General features: G+C 35.9%; 2 protein-coding genes and 1 long non-coding RNA gene across 12 annotated transcripts; 2 read left to right on the top strand and 1 right to left on the bottom strand.

The window, feature by feature from the left end:
- The first annotated feature begins 916 nt into the window (after positions 1-916).
- Positions 917-4,883, top strand: LOC105170361 (uncharacterized). 5 transcript variants are annotated; one of them, XR_002286735.2, is made up of 4 exons: positions 917-1,218; positions 3,808-3,846; positions 3,927-4,047; positions 4,171-4,883. It is a non-coding gene; the product is annotated as an uncharacterized LOC105170361 (long non-coding RNA). The 5 variants fall into 5 exon arrangements; XR_002286737.2 differs by having other exon boundaries at positions 917-3,651; XR_002286736.2 differs by lacking the exon at positions 3,927-4,047 and having other exon boundaries at positions 917-3,651.
- A 2,472-nt stretch (positions 4,884-7,355) lies between these two features.
- Positions 7,356-12,293, top strand: LOC105170351 (nitrate regulatory gene2 protein). The gene is made up of 4 exons (XM_088883504.1): positions 7,356-8,943; positions 9,167-9,351; positions 10,259-10,482; positions 11,236-12,293. Exons 1-4 carry the CDS (start codon positions 7,593-7,595, stop codon positions 12,017-12,019), a joined length of 2,544 nt encoding a protein of 847 aa, XP_088739630.1. The 5' UTR covers positions 7,356-7,592; the 3' UTR covers positions 12,020-12,293.
- A 2,618-nt stretch (positions 12,294-14,911) lies between these two features.
- Positions 14,912-19,156, bottom strand: LOC105170298 (serine/threonine-protein kinase D6PKL1). 6 transcript variants are annotated; one of them, XM_011090998.3, is made up of 3 exons: positions 18,804-19,156; positions 16,793-18,066; positions 14,912-15,902 (listed from the first exon to the last, which is right to left on the bottom strand). In XM_011090998.3, exons 2-3 carry the CDS (start codon positions 18,016-18,018, stop codon positions 15,023-15,025), a joined length of 2,106 nt encoding a protein of 701 aa, XP_011089300.1. In that variant the 5' UTR covers positions 18,019-18,066; positions 18,804-19,156; the 3' UTR covers positions 14,912-15,022. The 6 variants fall into 6 exon arrangements, with proteins under 6 accessions (XP_011089300.1, XP_011089335.1, XP_011089319.1 ...); XM_011091033.3 differs by having other exon boundaries at positions 16,793-18,061; XM_011091017.3 differs by having other exon boundaries at positions 18,848-19,156.
- Positions 19,157-22,514: the final 3,358 nt, after the last annotated feature.

Below are 22,514 nucleotides of genomic sequence, written 5' to 3'. Positions count from 1 at the left end.
ATATAGTTTGAAAAATTAGACTACTACTTTTAATATTTATTTTTATCTAATATATACATCTTTTTATTTGTCAAAATTCACAAAATTTGTTGAAATTAGTAAAATAATTAAATGAAAATTTATATTTACTCTCGATTCACTAACTATTGATTTATTACAAGTCAAATAAATCTTTTTTTATCAACTATTCATATACATATTCACACTTGATACATGCAAATATGTACATTTTCAACTTTATAAGGATAATTTGGGGGAAAAATTTGTTTGACCTTCAATAAGTCAGTCAATAAATTAATCGATAGTAAATATATATTTTCATCCAATCGTTCTTCAAATTATATAAATTTCAAATGACATATGAATTTATTTGTATAATAAAAATAAATATCAATAATATTATTAAATTTAATTTCTCAAATTATAAAGTGTTTACATATAGTTACATCAAATTTCAAAAGAGAACAATACAATCATCTATATACTCTTGTTTTTCTTTTCTTTTCCTTTTTTTACTTTTTAGTATAGTCAACATATTCTTTTGATACAATCTTACTCAACGTGCTTTTATTTTATTTGTGGAGAAAATACGAAAATGTAAAATTACTATGTCCGTTCAGTACTTATAATTTATTGAAAACTAGTTGTTGTGGCATGCTGTTTCTGCATGAATATAATAAATAATTCACAATTTAAAATATATTATACAATAATAAAATATATAGATTAACTTATTACGTTAAAAAGGAAAGAAAGAAAAAAATATAAAAGAAGATTTGAAAAATTGAATAAGTTAATTATATTATTAGTTAGAGGGTATTTTTTGATTTTATAAAAGATTAATGCGACGGTATCATTAACCGCTATTTATAAATGTGGAAGGCTTTTGGTTTTTATATAGGATAGATGTAATTTAGGTAATAAAGGTTGAAAATATAATAAAGAGGTGATAGATGGAGTTGGGAGTTCCAACAAAGTAAAAGGGGCAAATGTGAAATTCCAAGAAATAAGGAGGTAGTCTGTCTTCCCCTAACATTACCAGTTTGCATTTGGCGTGTGCTTGAGAATTAAATTCATGCAGCCAATAACCCATTAAACAAAGTTTTCACGAGTCACCCCTTGTCGACTTAAAATTGTTCATATGCTTCACTGAGTCTCAAGTACGACGACCAAGACGGCATCCGATCCGCCAACGACGACCGCATCCGCCAGCAATCTGTACGCTAACCTCCTCTTCCTCTCCACCATTTGCTTTTTTGCTCGCAATCTATTATTTCAATTTGTATGTTATATTACGAGATTGATATGGTCATAGTGAACCGGGGGACATAATTTTCTGTGGACATGAGTAGCACTGTTTTGGGTTTTTGACACTCTTATTGAAGCTGTACATTGTGCTGTAGAAAAGGAATTGCGTCGAAAAGGCATGTGTGAAGAGTGACTATGTCCATCTGTTTGTTCAAAGGCCTCTTAGGGGATCCCAAAAGTAGAAACGATAAAAAACGCTACCACCTTTTCATAGGATTAGATCAGTCGTGATATGGATTTGGTTGTTTTGCTAACTAAATTGACTTGAGTTGAACATGCCGTTGTCCGAACTTTTTTGAATTGATGTTGACCTTGAAAGATTGTGCTTGAGCTTGGTTTCATTATCAAACCAATCGAACTCAAATGAGTTTCAATTAAATCAAACACGAATTAAGCTCAAGTAGTTTGAATTTTCAAGTATATTGTATCATTTTTATATTAATGAAATCTAGTTTTGGCCCAAGCTTGAAAGCTTGTCAAACAAAAAAATGTATTCAAGTTTGGTTTGTTAAGTTTAATGATTAGAGCTCAAACGAGCTTTTATCGAATGATTTCAATCGAGTATCCTGTAGTTTGATATTTTTTTTTTTTTGGCCTAGTTTCATACAGAGTGGTATGTATGGTTTTATTTCACTTTCTTATTGCTTTCCATGAAATCTGGAAATGGTACTTTCTCGTTATGTGGCCACTAGAACATGCTTTACCAATTTTATGACTGCGAAATAAGCCTGGACGATAAGGGCAGTGCTAAGCGGAAGATAATGTCATTTGGAGCTGGCTTCATTACAACATCCTTTTCCGTTGGAAATGCTTGAGTTTTCATGTGGGATGTGATTGATATCTCATGTTATTGGCTTAAACTATTAATAGATCTATCAGTCAGCTCAGTTTTTACTTTTGAACATTCACTTTTAGTTAGTTTTGTCCATGTTATTTAAGACATCAAAAAAGAAAAAGTTTGTGTATGGTTCGTTAAGCCCTCTGCTTCTTTCTTTACAATGCTCACATGCCACTCATGTACTAATGCATGTAAGTGTCTATCATCATACATCAAATCATCCCCCTCAAGAATGTCCAAATACTAGTTGTTGGTGCCAGCTAATTGTTATTGGGGTACATTTTCCACCCTCCAATTCCCTAAAATTATAAAATTGTCAGATTGGACCCTCATATTACTAATTACTTTCCGCCTGAATTTTGTACCGAGAGAATGATTAAGCCGAAGTTGGATGGGTAGCCGTCAACTCATTTTGGTGAACTATTTGGTTAATTGACCGCATGAAACATGAAATAAAAAGCTTGGTATAAATAAAAAAGAAAGAAGGCCAAAAGTTTTTCATTTAGTTTATTGATTTGGATAAATTTGGTGTAATTGGTTTGTTTTCTTATGATTGGTTGGTAATTTAAAAACAAGTAAATGTTTTTATCAGTTATTGTTATCGAAATTATTTACTTGATTACTAAATTTCTGAATTCGTTTAGAAAGAGAGGAAGTGCTCTGGCAATGAAGACAAACTAGAAACGCAAATCGAATGTAGAGTCCTGCTGTTGTATGCTAGAACGTTTTCCTTTCTTTTATTTTGCCAAGTATACGAGTGCCACAACTATTATTGTTTGTCCCACAAAAATTTTAGATGAAGCAAGTGAGTATCATAGCTTAAAAATTTTCAGAAGGCAGTCCGATTATACAGTAATTTGTTTGTCATAAAGCTCTTGATATTATGATTTATGGATACAATGTAATCCCCTTTATATAGAGGCTGTACGATCTAGATGCTGGAGGAAGATATTTCAGTTAACAGTGATGGTTCTTATATATCAAGCATATGTTGGGGAACTAGTTTTGATTGATCTTGTGAAAGATAGTTCGCAAGTTTGAGTCCCAGGTGGAGTTGGGAACTAGTTTTAAACCAAAAAAGAAAAAAAAAACAGAGAGAGAGAGAAGAAGAACAAAACATCAACAGTGATGGGATCTATGTATCAAGCATGTTGTTGCATTTCTCCTGGGGCAAAAAAAGTGGTTTCATCATCCTTTTTTGTCCCATTTGAGGCAACAATTTTGTTGAAAGGGATGCTGTGAAATTATGTTACCAAAAACGTTAAAGCCTTCACTAGATCGCTACTAGAAAAAAATCTCAAGGCTAAAACTGCTTGATACTTGACGAAATGGGAAGTATTGTTTAATGGGTGTTGGTGCAGTCAGAAGTGAGAGTCTTCTGGTCTCAGGGCATGTGGTGCTAAGTAACCTGAAGGGAGTCCTCAGCATTCATGTAAACGTTCTGAGGTTTAATTGTGTTCTTATTCGCCATCAAGTGTACTTCACTAGATCACGGATTTTTCCCGGTAACTCTTCAGCTTGTAACAATCTTTCACTTTCATACACTTCGACATTCATTTGTATGAAGCAATCCCCTCTCAATGACTCCTTTACCGCAATGTAGTTTCTTTCCATATCATATTAAAAGCCTTGCTGAAAGTTCTATGAATTTTCTCTTTCAGGAGCGTTACTGTGTGGCTTATGCAATCAACCTTGCATTGGTATGCGCATTTCATTCTTAGTTATAAATCCTTATGGTGGTTGCTGTAAATACTCAGCAGATGTACTTTTACGCTTACAGGGTCTGGTCTATTCGAGAAATTTGTTGGTTTCCTCAATGAGAATGAGTCGTGTGCCTCTGCAAACGTCTATTTTAAAAGCATTTGATATGAAATGAAGCACGTGACTCTCGTGCACCAGGGGTGGGTTGGGGTGGTGGTGTCTCTGAACCAGTTCGTTAGTTCTAAAGAATGAAAATATGCATGGCATTCATCTTTGTTTATTTTATCTGACTCTAATGGGAAGATCCCTTTCCTTTCTGCTAGCTGTTTGCCAAAGACAACGTGGTAGGGACCTTAGAGCACACAACTGTGTCATTCCATGGGCCTCTGTGGGACATTTGGTCTTTGTGGAGAAAGCAACCTCTTGAATCCTCTACCCCTTTCTAAATGGTATTTTCTCCATTCTCTCTTCTTCCTTGTTCCTTTTTTGTACTGACTTGGATATCCTACACCAAGTGAAGGGTAGATGGGGACATTTAATGTTCCATCATGTCCTACTCATGTACTGCACCCATTAATTCTCAAGTTCAAGCAAAAATGAGACAATGATGAGGGATCAGATTGCAATTTCACAGCCTGCTGGGTCAGCTTAGAAAATCAAATGGATGCAGGGGCCTGGACCCTTTTTGAAAAAAGAGGTAGCTGCACTGGAATAAATCAATGCTGACAAAGGAATTTATTTGAGGTGGGGGCTAGAGCAAGTTCACCTTTTTAGGTGGGAAACAATGAAAATAGTTCCATCATTTTCTATGGATTGGACTTGGTTTCATCTTCCTCACCTCTACTTGAATGCTAGAATTCCCCTATGTTTGGGAAACTAAATTAACATATATAGAGAGAATTATTGCAGCTTTGAGAAAATGTGCTTGGTTTTAGGACAGTTTTTGGATGAAGTATGTTAGCTTCTAACGTATATGGTACTAACGATTATTTATAAAATTGTCATTATTGATATGCTAACTCTATGTTTTGATTTATTTCAAATGATCATGATCCTTTTTCTGGTATCAAATACAATGTCTATAAACTACAAAATACATATTCTTTTGGTAAATTACAATGGACTCTCTTAAAATTTATCACAAGTACAAATATTTTTTATTATTTAAAAAATTACAAATACTCCAATAGATTAAGGAAAGTCTTACAAGTAACTCCCTATAATCTATTGTCACAAAGAGTATTTGGTAGATGGTCTATAATTCTAAAGAGTATTTATAAATTTTTAAATATTAATGTGGCATTATAATTATGATAAATTTTAAGAAAACTATTGTAAGTTACCTTTTTTTTTTCTTCAACAGGAACTCGAGAAACATTTTTCTTAGTGAATTGATGATAAAATAGAAATAAATAAATGAAAAAAAAGGTAAGGAAAGTCGCAATTAAAAAGTTAGATAAAGCGTGTGATCTTGATGGTTGGGTCCAGATAGAGAAAGGTGGGGGTGGAAAAGATATCCTTTCACAAATTTCAACCTCCTTATTATTTTCACCTCCCCTTTCTTGCCTTTAATTTCCTGCGCATCCAACATTACTCACCACTTTTTGTAGCTTTATTGTTTTACACAAACTTAAAATTTGAATTCTTGTCGTAACTTTTAAGAAAAAAGAAATTTTAAAAACTGGTAAAAATACCTATATCTATATTTTTAAGACTGTCAAAATTCCAAGAATAAATTCTTGTGGGTTAAAGTTGGTTAACACCCCACCAGTCTGCAGCTTCTTAAAGGGGAGAAGAAGAAAAAGCAATAAAATTGAATAAAAGGTACCATGACATGTAATATTTTGCTTTAAATAAATTAATCATTTTTGGGTTTCTTTTGATTTAAATTAAAACTATATGTGAACTTCCCTTGGAAGACAAAGGGTTTAATCATGGTGGACTTTTTGAATAACGTGACCTTTTATTAAATTTTTAATGTGTAAGATGCGAAATATTGATATATATTGGATAAGAGAGCGACAAGATCATATAGAGAAATTGGATGTAAGCATTTCAAACTATAAACATTTGAACACAAATTATTTTTTAAAATTAATTTTATGATAAATATATTAAACTTATCATATAATTAATATACAATTAAAAAAAAAAAAAGTAACAAATCACCTAATAAATACCACTGCACTTCCCCTTCAAAGTTCAAGTTATGGAACCTAATTTCCAAAAAGGTAAAAGAAATCTACTACTTCTTTATTTGGTTTTTCTCCTTTTGTTGCTTCAAAATATTTAACTACTCAACCCCCCTTTGTTTTTTTCTACCTAAGATGCTCCGTATATGCCTTCTACCAAAACCAAAAATCCAAAAACAAAGCCCACCCACCTAAATTTTACCCTTTTACTGTATTTTTAATTTTATCTTACGAGTTTGAGTTTCTTGGATTTTGGTTTATAGTTTACTTCTAACAATGTCTTGTTTGTTTGTTTTCTTTGAATATAGTGATTGATGTTAAAAATATTAATGTATTAAATTAATATTTAAATTTAAATGTATTAAATGGTGCAGTAACAAATTAAATTTTATAAGTAAATATATATATATATATATATAAAACACACATTTCCCCCTCCCCCACCCCACCCTCACTTTGTAACACATTGTATGGTTAAGAGTACCTCAACCTTTCTTTAAACCTAAGCTTTAGACACTATAATTCCTCTACTTGATTTTTTTGTTCATGACTACTACACCACCCACCTCTTTTGTTGCACTAATTATAATAATTAGTGGCTTAATTTTATTAATTATTTCATAGCTTTAATTAACTAATCCAATTAATATATTTAACAGTAACAAAAAGGTAAAAAACTAAAAGGTAATTTACTGATACTTAGTAGAATTGTACAAAGATCTGATTAAAATACATCTGAACAGCACCGACAAGACAAAAGCATTGTATTTAATTAATGCTATTGTGATTATATAATAATAATAATAAAAAAAAATCAGTGTATTAGCAGTAATAATCAATTAATTACAAATCCATAAAGCCGAGAATGTTAACCTACCAAATTAGCCCACCTCAGATCTCAAACAACCCCTTACGCTAAAAAATTAAAAATCAAATTATTCGATATTTAATTTAAATTAATAATTTGTTTAATTGCATGAATTTATTTGAATTATGTTTAAATACATTTTTTACTTTAGTGAAAATTAAAATTCAGTTCCAATTAAAATTAAAATTAATTAGGATTTGAGGAAGAATTGTTGTTTTGATTATGATAATTAATTATAAAAGAAATATGTATATTTGGTAGTAATGTTGGGGGGAAAGGAAGAGGAAATTAAGCAGAGTATTAAGAACCTCAGATTTATTGCATTGAAATCATTAAAGAAAAAAAAGAAAATATTTTTAATACAAATAAAATCAGATCATATCTAAATATTATTTAGAGAGATTGTAATAACAACAAAGACAGTATTTTCTACAAAAATGATTTGGCTTTAAGTAGTGGAGGAGGAGACGAGAGAGAGAGAGAGTGAAGTGAAGTGTAGTGTGTGAACTGTGTGAAAAATATAGGCACACGGATGGGACATCAGCTGTCCATTGTCTTACTCCTCCTTCCTCCGCCACCATTCTATCTCTAGTCTCCACCCAACTCCGCCACCCCTTTTCATCTTTTGGGTTTTATTTTCCCCCTTGAATAAATCTAAAGAGAATAGATAGATTGGTGTGGGGAAATGGGTTGCACGGCGTCCAAGCTGGACAACGAGGACACTGTGCGCCGCTGCAAGGAGCGGCGCCGCCTCATGAAGGAGGCTGTCTACGCCCGCCATCACCTCGCCGCAGCCCACTCCGACTACTGCCGCTCGCTCCGCATCACGGGCTCCGCCCTTGTCACCTTCGCCTCCGGCGAACCCCTATCAGTGTCGCACCACGCCCCCGCCGTCCTCCTCCGCACCCCCTCTTCCACCACCAGTTTCAACCTTAAACCCCAAAGTTTTACCCCCCCGCCGAAGCATCACGTTCCTACCCCCTCTCCTTCCCCCTCTCTGCACCCTCCTCCTCCGCCGCCTCCCATTTCCACCGCCTCCTCCCAGCATCACGACCGACAACCACCGCCGCCGATTCGTCGGAAAAAGCCCGTTAAACTCCCCCACATTCTCTCAGACTCAAGCTTCTCGTCTTCTCCACCTCCCAACCATAATTTCACTTACAATGCAAGAGCCAATTCAACTTACTCGAGCACTCCTTCTCAAGCTTCTTCAGTCTGGAATTGGGATAATTTCTACCCTCCCCCTTCTCCTCCTACTTCTGAATACTTCCGGCAACTCCACAACAACAAGAACACCAGAACTCCAACGGACAATGATAATTCGGATGATGATCTCTACACGGACAATGATAATGATGATAAAGCCTCAAGCTTTACTTCATATTCCAATGTCCGGGATCAGGGCGATGAGTATCAGAATCCTTTTAGCAGCAATCAGGGCAAGCATTTCGACGACCGAGCATCAAATTACTCGTCATATTCACGGTACTCAGAGAGTGATTATGCAAAAAATTCCGTGAGACAAGGCCCTGAAGCAGTGCAGAAGAAAGGGCCAAATTTGAAACATTGGGAAAGCGAAGAGGAGGAAACGGAGAGAGAAGAGGTTCAGTGCAGTGAATGGGGAGACCATGATCATTGCAGTAGTACAAGTACCTCGTCCGACGAGGATGAGAGGGAGGATTTGAAGTCAAGATCTGATTTTGGGACAAGGTCCAATTTTGGGTCGGTGAAAAATGAGGTTGCTGCTGCGCCTGCTAATACTGGGAGTGCTAATTTGAATGCAAACTCCAAATTCTCGAGTAAATCGGAGAAGCTATCTTCGGAGGATGATGGCAAGTCTTCAGTCAGTTGGGGAGATGGCAACAACGAGAGGGCGAATTCTGCCAGGAGGATTGTGGTGCGGCACAAAGATTTGGCCGAGATTGTAGCGGCTATCAGGGAGTATTTTGATAAGGCTGCTTCTGCCGGAGAGCAGGTCTCTGAGATGCTTGAAATTGGCAGGGCTCAGCTTGATCGGAGCTTCAAGCAATTAAAAAGTAAATTTTGACTGTCAAGTTATTTGAATGAAGAATTGAGGTTGATTCAGATGGAGTAGTAATTTACTGTTAATTTTTCCAGTTAACATGATTTTTAGTGATTTTTAAAGCACAAACTTTGGTTTTCAGGTTTAGTCTTCTTAGGTCCTTTTAATATTTCAAGTATTAATTCACGATTGCTGCAATTGGAAAGTTGAACGTTCAATTGATATTTGTTTTACAGAGACGGTGTATCATTCTAGTGGAATGTTGAGTAACCTGAGCTCCAGTTGGACATCAAAGCCTCCTTTGGCAGTTAAATACCGGTTCGAGCCAAGTTCAATTGATCAGTCCAGCGGTCCAAAAAGCCTTTGTTCAACGTTGGAACGGCTCTTGGCTTGGGAGAAGAAACTATATCAAGAAGTAAAGGTAATGATCTAAATTTCGAATTTGGCCATGTTGGTTCTTCAGCATTCTGGTCAAGTTTTTCTTATTTTTCTCTAAGATTCATGTGTAGTTCTTCTCTTACACGTATTATCTTGGCAGTGTATAGACATCATTGTTGACAATTGCGTAAAGTAATCCTTTTTCCTTGGCTGTATTTTGATAATGAAATGACATAGCAGTACCCATAAAGGAAGGGGAGGATTACATATCTTTGGAACATTAGTCTTTAGTTGGGTGGTGGTGTTATATTTGAAGGCTTAAGCTTATCCTTTAGTGCTTGTCTTCTGTTAGCTTGTTTGGTTGGATTCCCTTTATAGAGAATGACTAAAACACCCTGAGGGGATGACTGTGGTGTGTGACAAGGACAGCCTGGAATGATCTTAGGTTGTCAACTTGGAACATGCTGGTGGGTCTGCCTTCCAGCAAACTTGTCTTTAGTTCCAGCAGATGTGTGCCAGTTATGAAGAAAAAAGCATGAAATATTTACTATTTTGAACAACTTTTCATTTAACTAAATTTCTACATAGTCGATCAGTTAGAAAGTATGTTGTACCTGGAGTATGCTGCAGTATGTTTTGTCATCACATGCTTAGAGTAATATTATTCTAGGGGTGCTGCTTCTGCATGTTGGAATTCTCTGCATTTTTGGAGTAAAGTGCGATCAGAATCCAGAAAGCTGACTATTTCCTCTCCATAGTGATTTTTTCGTTTCACTAGTGCTGAAATTCTGTAGCTATGAAATAGGCATTTTAAAAAATCAAACAGCTACAAGTCTTTGTGTGCACTGTTCTTTTGTAGAGCATCATTAATACCTTAATCAAATTATGAATCAGGTGCCACTTTCGTTATACCGTTTTTAATTTCTGATAGATGTTGGTAATCAATTTAGGCTAGAGAAGGAGTGAAAATCGAGCATGAGAAGAAGTTGTCTTCACTTCAAAGTCAGGAGTACCGGGGGGAAGACGAATCCAAGTTGGACAAGACAAAGGCATCAATAACGAGACTTCAATCTCTGATTGTGGTGACATCTCAAGCTGTTTCAACTACCTCATCTGCTATTATAGGTCTTCGGGACTCTGATCTCGTCCCACAGCTCGTTGAACTTTGTCACGGGTAAATATATTCCTTCTTTGCCTGCAGTAAATATCAGTTCTTGATTGTGTGTTAGGTGGATAGCAATAGCATCCAGATCTAAATCATTTTATTTGTCCGTTGTGTGGTTTAATAATATCGAAATCATCAATGAGGTGTTGGCATTTGGTCCCTCTAGTTTCTGACTTGTTAAGAACATGCTAGTGCTTTTGCTGCTTTATTGCAGTAATAGATGTAACATTATGATGTTTTGTTCTCCATGTGTATTACAATCTTGTCTAGTCAGCTTGCACCTGGAGCCTGTCCATTTTCCACCAGCCGTGTCAGAATTGTCTGTGGTCCCATGGAGATTACTTTCTTCCTTGGTTACTTATGTAAAGGTCAATTTACAATTGTACTTAAATGCATGGCTATAGTCCAAACGAGCTTTGAAAAATGCCATGTTTAAGGTTTTCTCAAAACAGAGTCGAGATAATATAGGTTACTTTTACTTGAGATCACTCATTGTGAGTGTGAGTGTCTCCAAGAAATTTCTCAGCATGTTAAATCTGTTAACATGGGAAAAATGTTAGTAAAATGGCATCTTTGGTGGCATTGATTGGTTAAATGGGACTTCTGTTGTATTACTGCCAGATAATGAACATAGTCATTTCCTTTGATTGTATGAGCTATGGGAAGATTAATATGACTTGGATATTGGAAAAGGAGTTCATTGTTCCAAGTTGTATATGTTTAACCCACAATTCGGATTCACACTGTTGAAAATAATTGCAGGTTCATGTACATGTGGAGATCAATGAATCAGTTTCATGAAGTCCAGAATGACATAGTGCAGCAAGTTCGCGGACTCGTTAACCACACAAACAAAGGCGAATCAACGTCTGATCTACACAGGCAGGCAACACGGGATCTTGAGTCAGCCGTATCAGCCTGGCACTCCAGTTTCTGCCGCCTGATAAAGTTTCAAAGGGACTTTGTCCGCTCTCTCCACGGTTGGTTCAAGCTCACGCTCATCCCTGTTAACAGCGAACCAACCAACGGCAACAGGGAACTTTCCGAGGTCTTTACTTTCTGTGACGAGTGGAAACTTGCACTCGACCGCATACCGGATACCGTTGCATCTGAAGCCATCAAAAGCTTCATCAATGTCGTCCATTCAATATCTTTGAAACAAATAGAGGAGCTCAAGATCAAGAAACGAACCGAAACAGCATCAAAGGAGCTTGAGAAAAAAGCTTCCTCTCTCAGGAACATCGAGAAGAAATACTACCACTCATACTCCATGGTCGGCATAGGACTTCCCGATACTGGGCCGGATAACGGCCACGCCTTGGATGCACGAGACCCATTGGCTGACAAAAAGGCGGAGCTTGCCACATGCCAAAGGCGGGTGGAAGACGAAATGCTTAAACACGCAAAGGCCGTGGAGGTGACTAGAGCAATGACACTGAACAACATCCAAACAGGGTTGCCTGGAGTTTTCCAAGCTATGACCAGTTTCTCTGCCTTGATAACCGAGGCTCTCGAGACAGTATGCAACCGCTCTTACGCCATTTAGTCTTAAAAACTTAAATGCAGCTTATATTATATATTTTTTCCCCTTATCTTTTTGGGTTCTGAAGCAAGTTAGATATGGGAAGGCCACCATTTTTTCATGGTGCCTCTATTCTTGGTAAGCATCCCTCCACTTTTTCTATTTTCTCTTTTCCAATATGTGAATATTTTGAATTTTGCAGCCCCTTTTGCTGCTAATATCTCTGTACATAAAAGTGCTTGTGTTGTTGTATCAGAACTTCACTTTTTCCTGCACAATAAATTGGTTGCCCTTTCAACTCTCCTCTCCAACTCTATTTTTAGTTGTTCCACTGTTGCATTTTTGTTGAATTTTCATAATATCAATACATTCGATTCGATGAATTTAGTTACTGTGATTTTATTTATTGAACAAAAATAGATATTAAAGATAATAAATATAATTTTTAAATCACATAAAATATTAAGATAGTCAATGCAATTAGTCCTAATTATTAAGCGAAATGGTGACAGATAAACTCAATTATTGCTTTGTCGCATGTGATGATTTAACAGCTCGCCATCCTTCTCTTATGCCCAGAGCCAGAGCTCAATTCTACCAATGGCCCTTCAATTGATAGAAACAAATTGACATTTTTATTTTTCTTTTTTGGAACTATAGTTCTAGTCTAGACTAATGATTGTTTCATCATAATAGAATAATATTCCAAGTTTCAAAGTCTTCAAGAATGATCCTCTAAATTAATCACTAGCACAAGGAAAAATCTATAGAATGGACTTTAAATTTTTGAATAATTACAATTATTTATACGATGTGACTTCAATAAAATTGATCTAACATATAAGTCTCTAATTATCTGGACATGTCAACGACATTGTTGATTCTATTGAGAAGAACAAACTACTTCCCATCATAAAATCATATTCGTTTAGTTAAAGCAATTTATAAATTTATAAGTTCTTTTATTTATGATGGTAATTACAATCGAAATTATTATTGTTATTTTATTTATAAAAAATAAATAATTGTATGAACTCAAAATTTAAAATCCACAAAAACGGCAAACCTTTTTGCCATAGGGCAAAGAGTGGTGCACAGTGACTCGTCTTTTCAAGTCTAAAAGGTTCAAAATATTGTATTATTAATTTTTTATTCAGTAAATTATGATGGACTATTCTAATATTTATTAACTATTATTTAATAAATATACTTTATAATTGACTGTTCACAAGATATATTTATTAATTTTAGAGAAGTTTTTTAATTTTTTAAATGAGGATGGAGGACGTATAGTTATAACAAATTTTAAAATAATCTATTGTAATATATTTTAAATTTTATAAAAAATTGGGAGAAAGAAGAAGACAAAGAAAAGAAGTGAAGAAGAGCAGTAAGTGGAAAATGAAGTGCAGTAGTCAGAGTGTGTTTGGTCTTGGGTTGTGTGTCTGCCTACCAACTGCCCTTTGCCCAATAATACATACCCTACCTCTGTTCTCAACACAACTAATGTTGTCAACTTTAATTAAGTAGTTTCTAATCAATCTTGGATCCCTAACCCTAACCCTAACCCTAGCCTGCTTCTTCTTGTGTAGCCTTCTGATCATCCAGTCAAGGCTGCTGGATATTAATTGATATTCCATTCTCTTTTACTCAATTCATATAAAAATTACTCTGATGGATGATACTGTAAATTCCTATTAATCATTTATGAATTTTTATTATCAGCCTCGTGATGTGGATTAGAGTCGTAATTTATTTTATTAAAAATTTAATTAAATTCAGAGGAAGTTATGATTATATATATGGTAAAAAGAGAGTTCGTAAATGAGAATTTAATTATTTTTTTTGAAGGGTTTTTAGCATATAGACATGTATATGAGATGATGTGATAAAAATGATTGGTTGTAAAAGAGTGTGATTATATGTGATGGTTGATGTACAGAATGGGAAGGGCATGAAGTGTGGATGCATGCAGAGAGGACAGGAGACAGTATTAAGTGAAAGGGAGCATCAAAGCTAAAGGAGAAAGCAACCTGTACTTGAACCTCATCATTCAACATTTATCCTTTTTCTTTTTTCTTTATTATACAATGATGATATGTATGAAATTGACTATCTTTCAATCATTTCTTTTATAATATAAAATCATAAAAATACTCTTAATACCGTCAATTTTTAAATTGATGGGCATGTATTATCCTATTCGATTTTGAACCCGATAAATATCTGAGTCTAATATAAAAGTAACGAATTCGAATTTGAGTATAACTATTATAATAAATTTTGAGTCTGAATAATGTCCGCTCATTGACAGACCTAGCCGCCATGAATGGTGGAGGTTTTAGACTTTTTATTTACGATTATTGGGCAAAAAAGCGATACTATTTTTCAATATATATTTACAAAAGCCCAAACCAAATGAAACGCTAGGGCCCAATAAAAGAAGATCCAAAATGTTGTCAACTTTGACCCCATGTGAATCATTGCACTCTTTAATGACTCTGAATCTGCTATTAATCGTAGCTATACTCTTTAGGAAAATATTGTATACCCGCCCATATATATACATATTAAATACGATAAAGTTTTATCATAATAATTTCCGTTTAATATCAAATTGAATTGAATTTTCTGTTGAAAAGTATTATTATATATGGTAGTGGCTTAATTTAAGTATGAACCATTTGATCTCTCCTCATAAGTAATTCGTTTCATGATATCATTATATTGTGATTTAACGGTCGATACTGTACCATAAAATCATTCCCCATAGTTCCTATGTTAGGTTTCAGAATCTTTACAAAAAAACTAATTTTACTACTGCAATCATCATTGTTAAAAGTCTGATATTTTTGTCCCAACTTGGCAATTGAATTCCAAACTGAGATGGCTGCAAAGCATTTCCAGAGATGAATATACCCAACATGCATCTCAATTATAAGTTGATAGGCAACAACTCCACAGTTGGGATCAGTTCGATGACACTGCTGCAACATTAGGAACAAGAATGCCTTTATATACCTAAAACTAAAAGAACTCAAAGTCCAGATATTTACCCCCAGATTTCATGTCTGTTCCCATTACCCTTTTACTGCCACCGATCACTCCAACAGAGTCACCTTGCCCGTACTTCATGGGAAGTTCAGCCTCGACCGGTCTTGGCACCTCCGGTGGGGTACTGCAGCGTATCAGAGCCCAGTTAACGCCTTCGAAGAACGGGTGCTGTTTGATCTCAGTTGCTCCTCTTTTCACCCCTAGTCGGTTTTGTGGCTCCTTGACAAGCAATCCACGGATGAGATCACGGCTAACGTAACTGGTTGCTGGTGAATCTGGAAATTTGAGTTGTTGTCCCACCACGTTGAAAAGTGTTGCTCGATTTCCTGAACCTTTGAACGGGGTTTTGCCATAGAGCAATTCATGCAGGAAGATACCAAATGTCCACCAATCCACTGCACTGCCATGGCCTTCGCCCTTGATAATTTCAGGGGCCAAGTATTCGTGGGTCCCCACAAACGACATGGATCGGGCTGCAGTAGGTTCTGCAACTAGCTCGGGTAGAGTACCGGATGACACTCCAGGGTCTGCCCGTGATAATTTCCCGGACTTTCTCTTGCTTTTCTGAGAGAAAATTCGGGGAAGGAAGCATGCTGGTTGAATGCATGCTGATGTTGGCTCAATACAAGGTGGCTGCACGCAGAATGCAGCACCTCGTTTTGAAGGATCAGAATCGAAGGCAGAAGTTCTTATTAGCGTTGGTGAAACTGCACATCTAAGGGAAAGGTCAAAGTCTGAAAGCATAATGTGCCCATCATCGCGGACCAGGACATTTTCTGGCTTCAAGTCTCTGTATACCACGCCCAGCATGTGAAGGTACTCAAGTGCCAATAGAACTTCAGCTGCGTAAAACCTGCATTCATTAAAACAATAAATCCTAACTAGCAAACATAATGACATGGCAGCAAATGCTCTTAATTTTTATGAATACATTAATGAGAGATAGGATGGCTAGAATATCTCAAGTGCTATGAATGAACAGAAACTGGACTTTACAGTTTGACCGAAGCAAACTATTTCAATCAAAACTTTATTCAACAAAGTGTGTCGCATAACTCATTGGTCAAGCAAGGACCCGTGATATTAAAATGCTTTCCTTTTTGGATCTAGGCAAAGTCATACTCCTGTTCAGTTAGTTCAGCCTTATATACCAAATGAATCAAACTAAGAATTAGTCCATAATTTATATTGATAGAAACACATTCCATCAAATCAGAGTTAGAGCTTTCAACAAATTCTTCAACAAATTCCAGAAAATCTTACACCTAAGCAGGAAAATCTATGTCAATATAAATTTTCTTCAACTACCTAAGGGGCACAAAACTTATGATGCAGCGAAAATTTAGAAAAGAAGTTGTAGATTTCTTGCATAATATCTGATGTGAACTACTAGGAAGCAACATATAGTAGTGCCAGCAGTATTCTATTCATGCAGACCTGTAGCTGGTTTGTGCTAATAACTGAAGGAGCAAAGCGATTGGTCTGACCAGTTTATCCATAGTATGTAACAGCAGACAGATCAGTGAAGCCCTCTAAAATCAGACTTCAATTGTTACAACTACACTTAAGAGTTCTGATGGTAACAAATTCACAATAATTTCAGAAAAGATAAGCTTTCATAAAACAAAGGAATTTCATAATCACAAGGCGTTATAATGCACTAGGAATGGAAAATTATGCAGATGCTAGAAAAGCCTTTGTGAGTAACAAAAGATGGAGGAAATTTTAAAATAAAAAGCATACCTAGCAGCATATTCTGAAAAGTGTTTTCCCGGCTGTCGCTGCCTCAGAGTATGCAAATCTCCTCCAGGACAATATTCCATGACCAAGCATGAGAATCTATCTGTCTCAAAATAAGTGTACAATGTTGGCAAGAATGGATGGTCAAGAAGTTGCAAGATCTCTCTTTCCGTCTGAGCCCTGGTCAGCTTCTTCCTGCTAGCAAGGGATCCCTTATCCATTACCTTCATTGCAAAGAAACACCGAGTAGAGCTCAGCTCAGAAAGATACACACTTCCAATATCCCCACAGCCCAGTCTTCTCAGTAACCTGAAGTGGCTCATGCCTAAGGTACCATCACGTGCTCGAATAGCAAGTATAGCTTTCCATCTAGGATCATTTCCTTTGTGGGGCTTATTTGTGCTGCCAGTAATGTTGCTCCAGTTACTGTCATCACTAAGCCCACTGCTATTACTCGCTCGGCTAAGGCTAGTTTTGGTACTCTCAAGAGAATCCCCTCGAATGCTTCCTTTCGCATTCTCATAATTTCTGTCCACACTGAGCATGCCATCACTCATTATGCTATCACTACGATATGTGCTGCAGCTATTGACAATGCTCATAGCTCTACCAACACCAGTACTATGAATGCTACTATGTGGACTAACATTGGCACTTGGAGGTAATGAAGCATCCCAGATACATTCTTTTTCTTCAGAATCTGGTAGCAGATTTGCTCCAGCGTTTTGTGACGGACAAGGAACTGAAAATGGGGATGAGACAGCCACCGAGTCATTGGGCTCTTCAACCAAGTTCTTAGCAGGGGAAAGAAATGATGAGCTTGGTTTTATACTTGGTACCCTGATTGAAAGATCCTCCATAAGAGGGTCATTTATAGACAGGCTTTTAACCAAACATTTCCCATCCCCATTGTTCTGGCCGATTGGTACATAGACTGGCGTCATCAGGTCTGTATCAACCGGTTCAGGTGGGTGACTCACCCCATGAAACGAAGTAGAACCAATTTCCTCAAACAAATTGCTGCTGACTTTAAATGAAACAATATCGGGCATTAGTTCTTCATCCTCCGGCAAAAATTTCTTCCCATTCCTTGCTTCTGCAGGAGCAGGTGAATCCAATTCTACAGACCCCTGCAAATTGGATGGTCGTCTGATCTTTTCCGTCTCTGTCACCTTAGCAGCAAGGGGCAATTGCCTGGGAAGTGGTTTTGATTCAGGGATCGGTTCCATATCCTTTCACCATGTGTCATCACAAGCATCTCTCTTCATTAGGCTACCCTGCCAGGGAAGAAGAAGATACAGTTTGCAATTAACTTTTCAACTAAACTTGCTTCAGTCAAATCTAACAACAACATTTTATGCTTCAGAACGAACCAGCAAATGCAACCAACTAAACCCTCAATTAAGGGAGCTTTAATCTTGAAAACATTTCATAAAATATAGCCTACAAAGAAATCACACCAAGGGAAGCAACAAGAAAAATTCCTCCAAGATTCACATAGCCCACAACAAAAATGCACACAATCACAAAATAACTCTTAACTCATAAGCTGAAACTACAATTCTCCATACACGAGGTACTCAATGTTTTCATATATACCCCAGCCCACAAGCAAGTTTAATTAACTCCGCGATAACGAAATCTCTTCGAGTTAATGACTTGCAAAGACAAACTATCAAATACCGGCAGCTTTCTCAGCTCAATGTTTCAAAAAAGTAAGTTTTGAATTCGAGCAAAATCAGCAAAATGCCACAACTCTTTTCGCATCAAATTTAGAAAGTAAAACAAGTACGCAGTGTCGTGTATGCACCCACTCATCTACTCTACATGGAATTAGAAAAGAGACACGGAAACAAGAAGGATTTACGTAGATTCCACGCTAAAACCGCAAAACCCAATAAAACATACAAGGCAAAAAGAACATTAAAAGAGACATTTCATATCTAAAGTAGAAAAATGAGAAGACCCCTCAGCCAATCAGCACCAACATCCCAAAATACGCAAGTGTATCTACCTCTTACAAGAAGGTAAGGACAGAGTACTGAAGCTGAATCTTACAGCACGGTCTCCACAAAAATGGGTCGCTCCAAAATGGGCAAGCAAAAGAGCTCCAGCTAAAATGGGTCGACAGTTGGAGCTACTCTCTGCTCCAAAGTTTCAGCAGCGGAAAGGGTCGGAATTTTGACTACATGGGCTCACTTTTTGTGCACGGGGAATGAAGAATAATAGTAGGAAAATGTGTAGCCAAGCGCAGATGAAGATTGAGAGAATAGCTTTTGCTTTTCTCGCCCGGTCTTCTATTGTTTCGGGGCGCTTTTGGTCATGTGTGCACTGTGATGACTGCTTGCTTAAAACAGCGTATTGTGTGTGTGTGTGTGTGTGTGTGAGAGAGAGAGAGAGAGAGAGAGAGTGAGAGAGAGAGAGAGAGGGCTATGGACAGATGTGAAGAGTGAGTATGGACGTGTAGCCTTTAGTGAAAGGACGAAAATACCCTTTTGTGTTCCTAGAACGAGCCTAGCAATGTTGGAATTATATCAAAATAATAAAATTTCCTATAGAGGTAGAGCTACAGAATCCCATAGACTGGGGGACAATTTTAATTTATAATAATGAAAATAAATGATAATTTCCTACTCCTAATTCCTAGATTAGGCAGGAGTTAAGTGAGACAAGGATCAAAAGGGGAGGGACAATAATGTCAAAACGAATAACATGATTGGGGTGGCAATAGCATACAGTAGAGTGGGGGATAAGAGGAAAATGGGACCCGTTTGAATTTTCAACCCCAAGAGCGGGACCCGCACCATGCTCACGTCCTTTCAAATGCCCAAAACCCCAGCGACGGATGAAGCAAGCGCCTGCTCCCAAAATTTTAACTCAAATTTAATATAACAACTAATAATATATTTATAATTAAAATAATTAATTATATAATAAATATATTAAATTATTTTTTAATTACTTTAATTCCATCCAACTTATTTTGAATGAGAATTTTCCACACCTCCTCTCCCACTCCTTCACTGCTATCTATTTTTAATAGATAATTAGTTCATATCCCTACTCTTAAAATCGTGCTTCTGGACATAGGAAAAAACAGGAACATAATGACCTGTCGAGGATAAAAGAAAGCGCATTCTACACTTGGTTAAAAATAGAAATACATACACAGAAATCTGAAAAGTAGGGAGGAAAAGGACGTGTGAGCGTGCACGCCCCAATCTGCAGGTGGTGTTGGTGATGCATGCAAGGCAACGAATTAACAAGAGCGACTGGTAATACAAGCAGTCTGCTTCTGGTCGGATTCTTGCCTTCCTTTCTTGGCCCATCTCTTCCACCCGCTGCCCCTTCTCCATGCTTTACCCATTGCATGTCCCTCAACCTTTACACACCACACACACACACACACACTAATATATATATTTGTCTTCATGTGAGATATGATGTGTCTCCTAAAGAGATTTGAAAAATAGGTGGATCGTTTCATTGTACGGTGTATATTTCGTCACATGGCTGACTAGTTCAGTATATTCATGATTGTGATTTAAGAAACAGATTCCATTACACCCTATCGATTTCAAACGTTGCATGCACAGATACGTCGACACGCTACAGTAGTATGTGTTCACGTAAATACGTATTGATTTATGTATTCAAATAACGTGTCTTCTTGAAAAATTAAAATGATGCAAATCCTTTAGGTACGTGCCTGGTGATTTCAGTATACGAACAGTTGTAATGATTATCGTCGAAACTTTTAATGCATATTTTAACTACATTTGTCTCTTAAAGTAATTAATGATGAAACTATTTCACTAACTTATTTAACTTACTCGTTCGGGAATTTATTAACAAAGAACGTGGAAGAAATCAATCCAATTCCTCAAGCTAATTAAATATTGCAGCTGTAACAATTTAGGTAATTATTATAAGAAACATATATAGAAATTAACTTCACTTTTGCTGAGTGATGAGTATGTAATTAATAAGGATTATCAATTATGCAAGTTTAATTAGGCCTATATATGTATATATAGAGATAGGGTTATTATTATGTATACCTAATAAAACTTTTTGCATAACGAAAAAGGTACCCTTTTTGGTGGTTGTTGGAGTTAATTCGTTAGTGCAATTTGTGAATATTAATTAAACCATGAAAAAGGACAATTTGTTAATATTTTAGTTCTTTGTTCCTCGGCCGTTCTTGACAAAGTTTAGCAGCAGAAAAGTGTGATCCCCACTCTTTTTTCCATTTCTCATTGTTATTGATTCTTGTTGGTAAAGCCCTTTCTTTCCCCCTAGACTAAAAAAGGCAAAAAAAGAGAAGAAACCCTTCGAGGGTTCGGTGGATTTTTTGTCGCATTTTGATATCACATGCACGTAGACGTTATACTGTTGTGTGATTAGTACATTTTAATTGAATACAATATACACGTAATTATGACATAATTATTATATAACATCAAAGTGTCCGAAAAGCCTCAAAAGTGTGCTACTATTTGCAATTCATTCAAGTCCATCGGATAACAATCTATCTCTTTTATATGAATCGCATAAAAATATTAAAAAGTATGATTTTTTCATGTCAATAATTGAAATTTATATTGCTTTTTGGTATACCATAATATATGTTTTGGGTATTTTTGTATTCGATTTATATATATGTGAAAAAAAAAATGTATAACATAATGGAAGATATAATGAGGAATCTTAAAGTGTTAATGGGCAGAATGATTTGACTAAGAAGTGTTGACATGTGGGACTCCAATCCCATGAAAGCTTCAATTTTAGTGATTACAATGATTAAGTTACTATTATTTATTTTTCCCTTAAAAAAATTATATTTATTTTAAGCATAAAAGACCCACATTTCCAAAACAGAAAAATGATTTTGTAATAGTTAGTGGGCCATTTAATCCCTGCTTGCTTTTTGAAAGGTGCAGCGTTATGGGGGTTAGGTTTTCAAAGTATTGGAGTTTGGAAAAGTGGAAGTTCTTCAAATCATGGCTTTGTTAGTTAAAACCAAGAAAATCTAAAATATTGGAATTAGTGTGCCACTCAAAAAAATCATTGGGCCTCACAACACATCACAAACCCATTGCGTTTTATAGCCCATGGGAAAAAGCTAGTTTTTATAAGTTCTGAAACATAAGACTTTGGTAAGATGACTATATATGTCATGTCCTATGACACTGAAAATTTAAGTTCTTCTATTTAAATATATTAAAAAAAGAACCCCACACCCACAAAGTAGAGATTCTGAAATGGTATAAATTTTGTAGTACCATAAATTAATATGTATTTACTAACTGGTCCTCAGTCTTGACTTCAAAATTGGCACATAATTCTGTTTTTTTTATTATTAATTAAAATAAATCGATTACAATTACAATTTATTTCTGTTGACATTTAAGATCATGGGCCTCAATTTCGTTAACTGAGTTAGGCTTCATTGATATATTATATTAATTCGTTTTATGTACATAACAAATTATATATCGTATTTTATTTGCTCTGTATTGTTTTTTGTTCTAACATTACAATAAGACATGGAAGTTGTTTCATTTTTTGTTCTGGGAAGAATTTTAAAATAATTATTTCTTATTAAACCTACTCTTATTTTATTTGGTTAGGTGCTAAAGAATGTATGAACAAACCAACACAAGGACTACATAAAAAAGTTAAACAGAAAATAACAATATGCAATAATTATACCGTTTTTCTA

Source organism: Sesamum indicum, linkage group LG1, assembly GCF_026168435.1.
Source record: "Sesamum indicum cultivar Baizhima isolate 11 linkage group LG1, ASM2616843v1, whole genome shotgun sequence".
NCBI classification, from domain to species: Eukaryota; Viridiplantae; Streptophyta; class Magnoliopsida; order Lamiales; family Pedaliaceae; genus Sesamum; species Sesamum indicum.
The sequence above is the reverse complement of the archived record's forward strand: the minus strand, read 5'-3'. Positions and strand labels throughout refer to the sequence as shown.

Coding starts and splice junctions, on each gene's coding strand:
- LOC105170351 (XM_088883504.1), top strand. CDS start 7,593: ATGGGTTGCACGGCGTCCAAGCTGGACAACGAGGACACTGTGCGCCGC. Junction 9,352..10,258: donor AACTATATCAAGAAGTAAAG/GTAATGATCTAA, acceptor TAATCAATTTAG/GCTAGAGAAGGAGTGAAAAT. Junction 10,483..11,235: donor CTCGTTGAACTTTGTCACGG/GTAAATATATTC, acceptor AAATAATTGCAG/GTTCATGTACATGTGGAGAT.
- LOC105170298 (XM_011090998.3), bottom strand. CDS start 18,018: ATGGAACCGATCCCTGAATCAAAACCACTTCCCAGGCAATTGCCCCTT. Junction 15,903..16,792: donor TTTTCAGAATATGCTGCTAG/GTATGCTTTTTA, acceptor TAATGAATGCAG/GTTTTACGCAGCTGAAGTTC.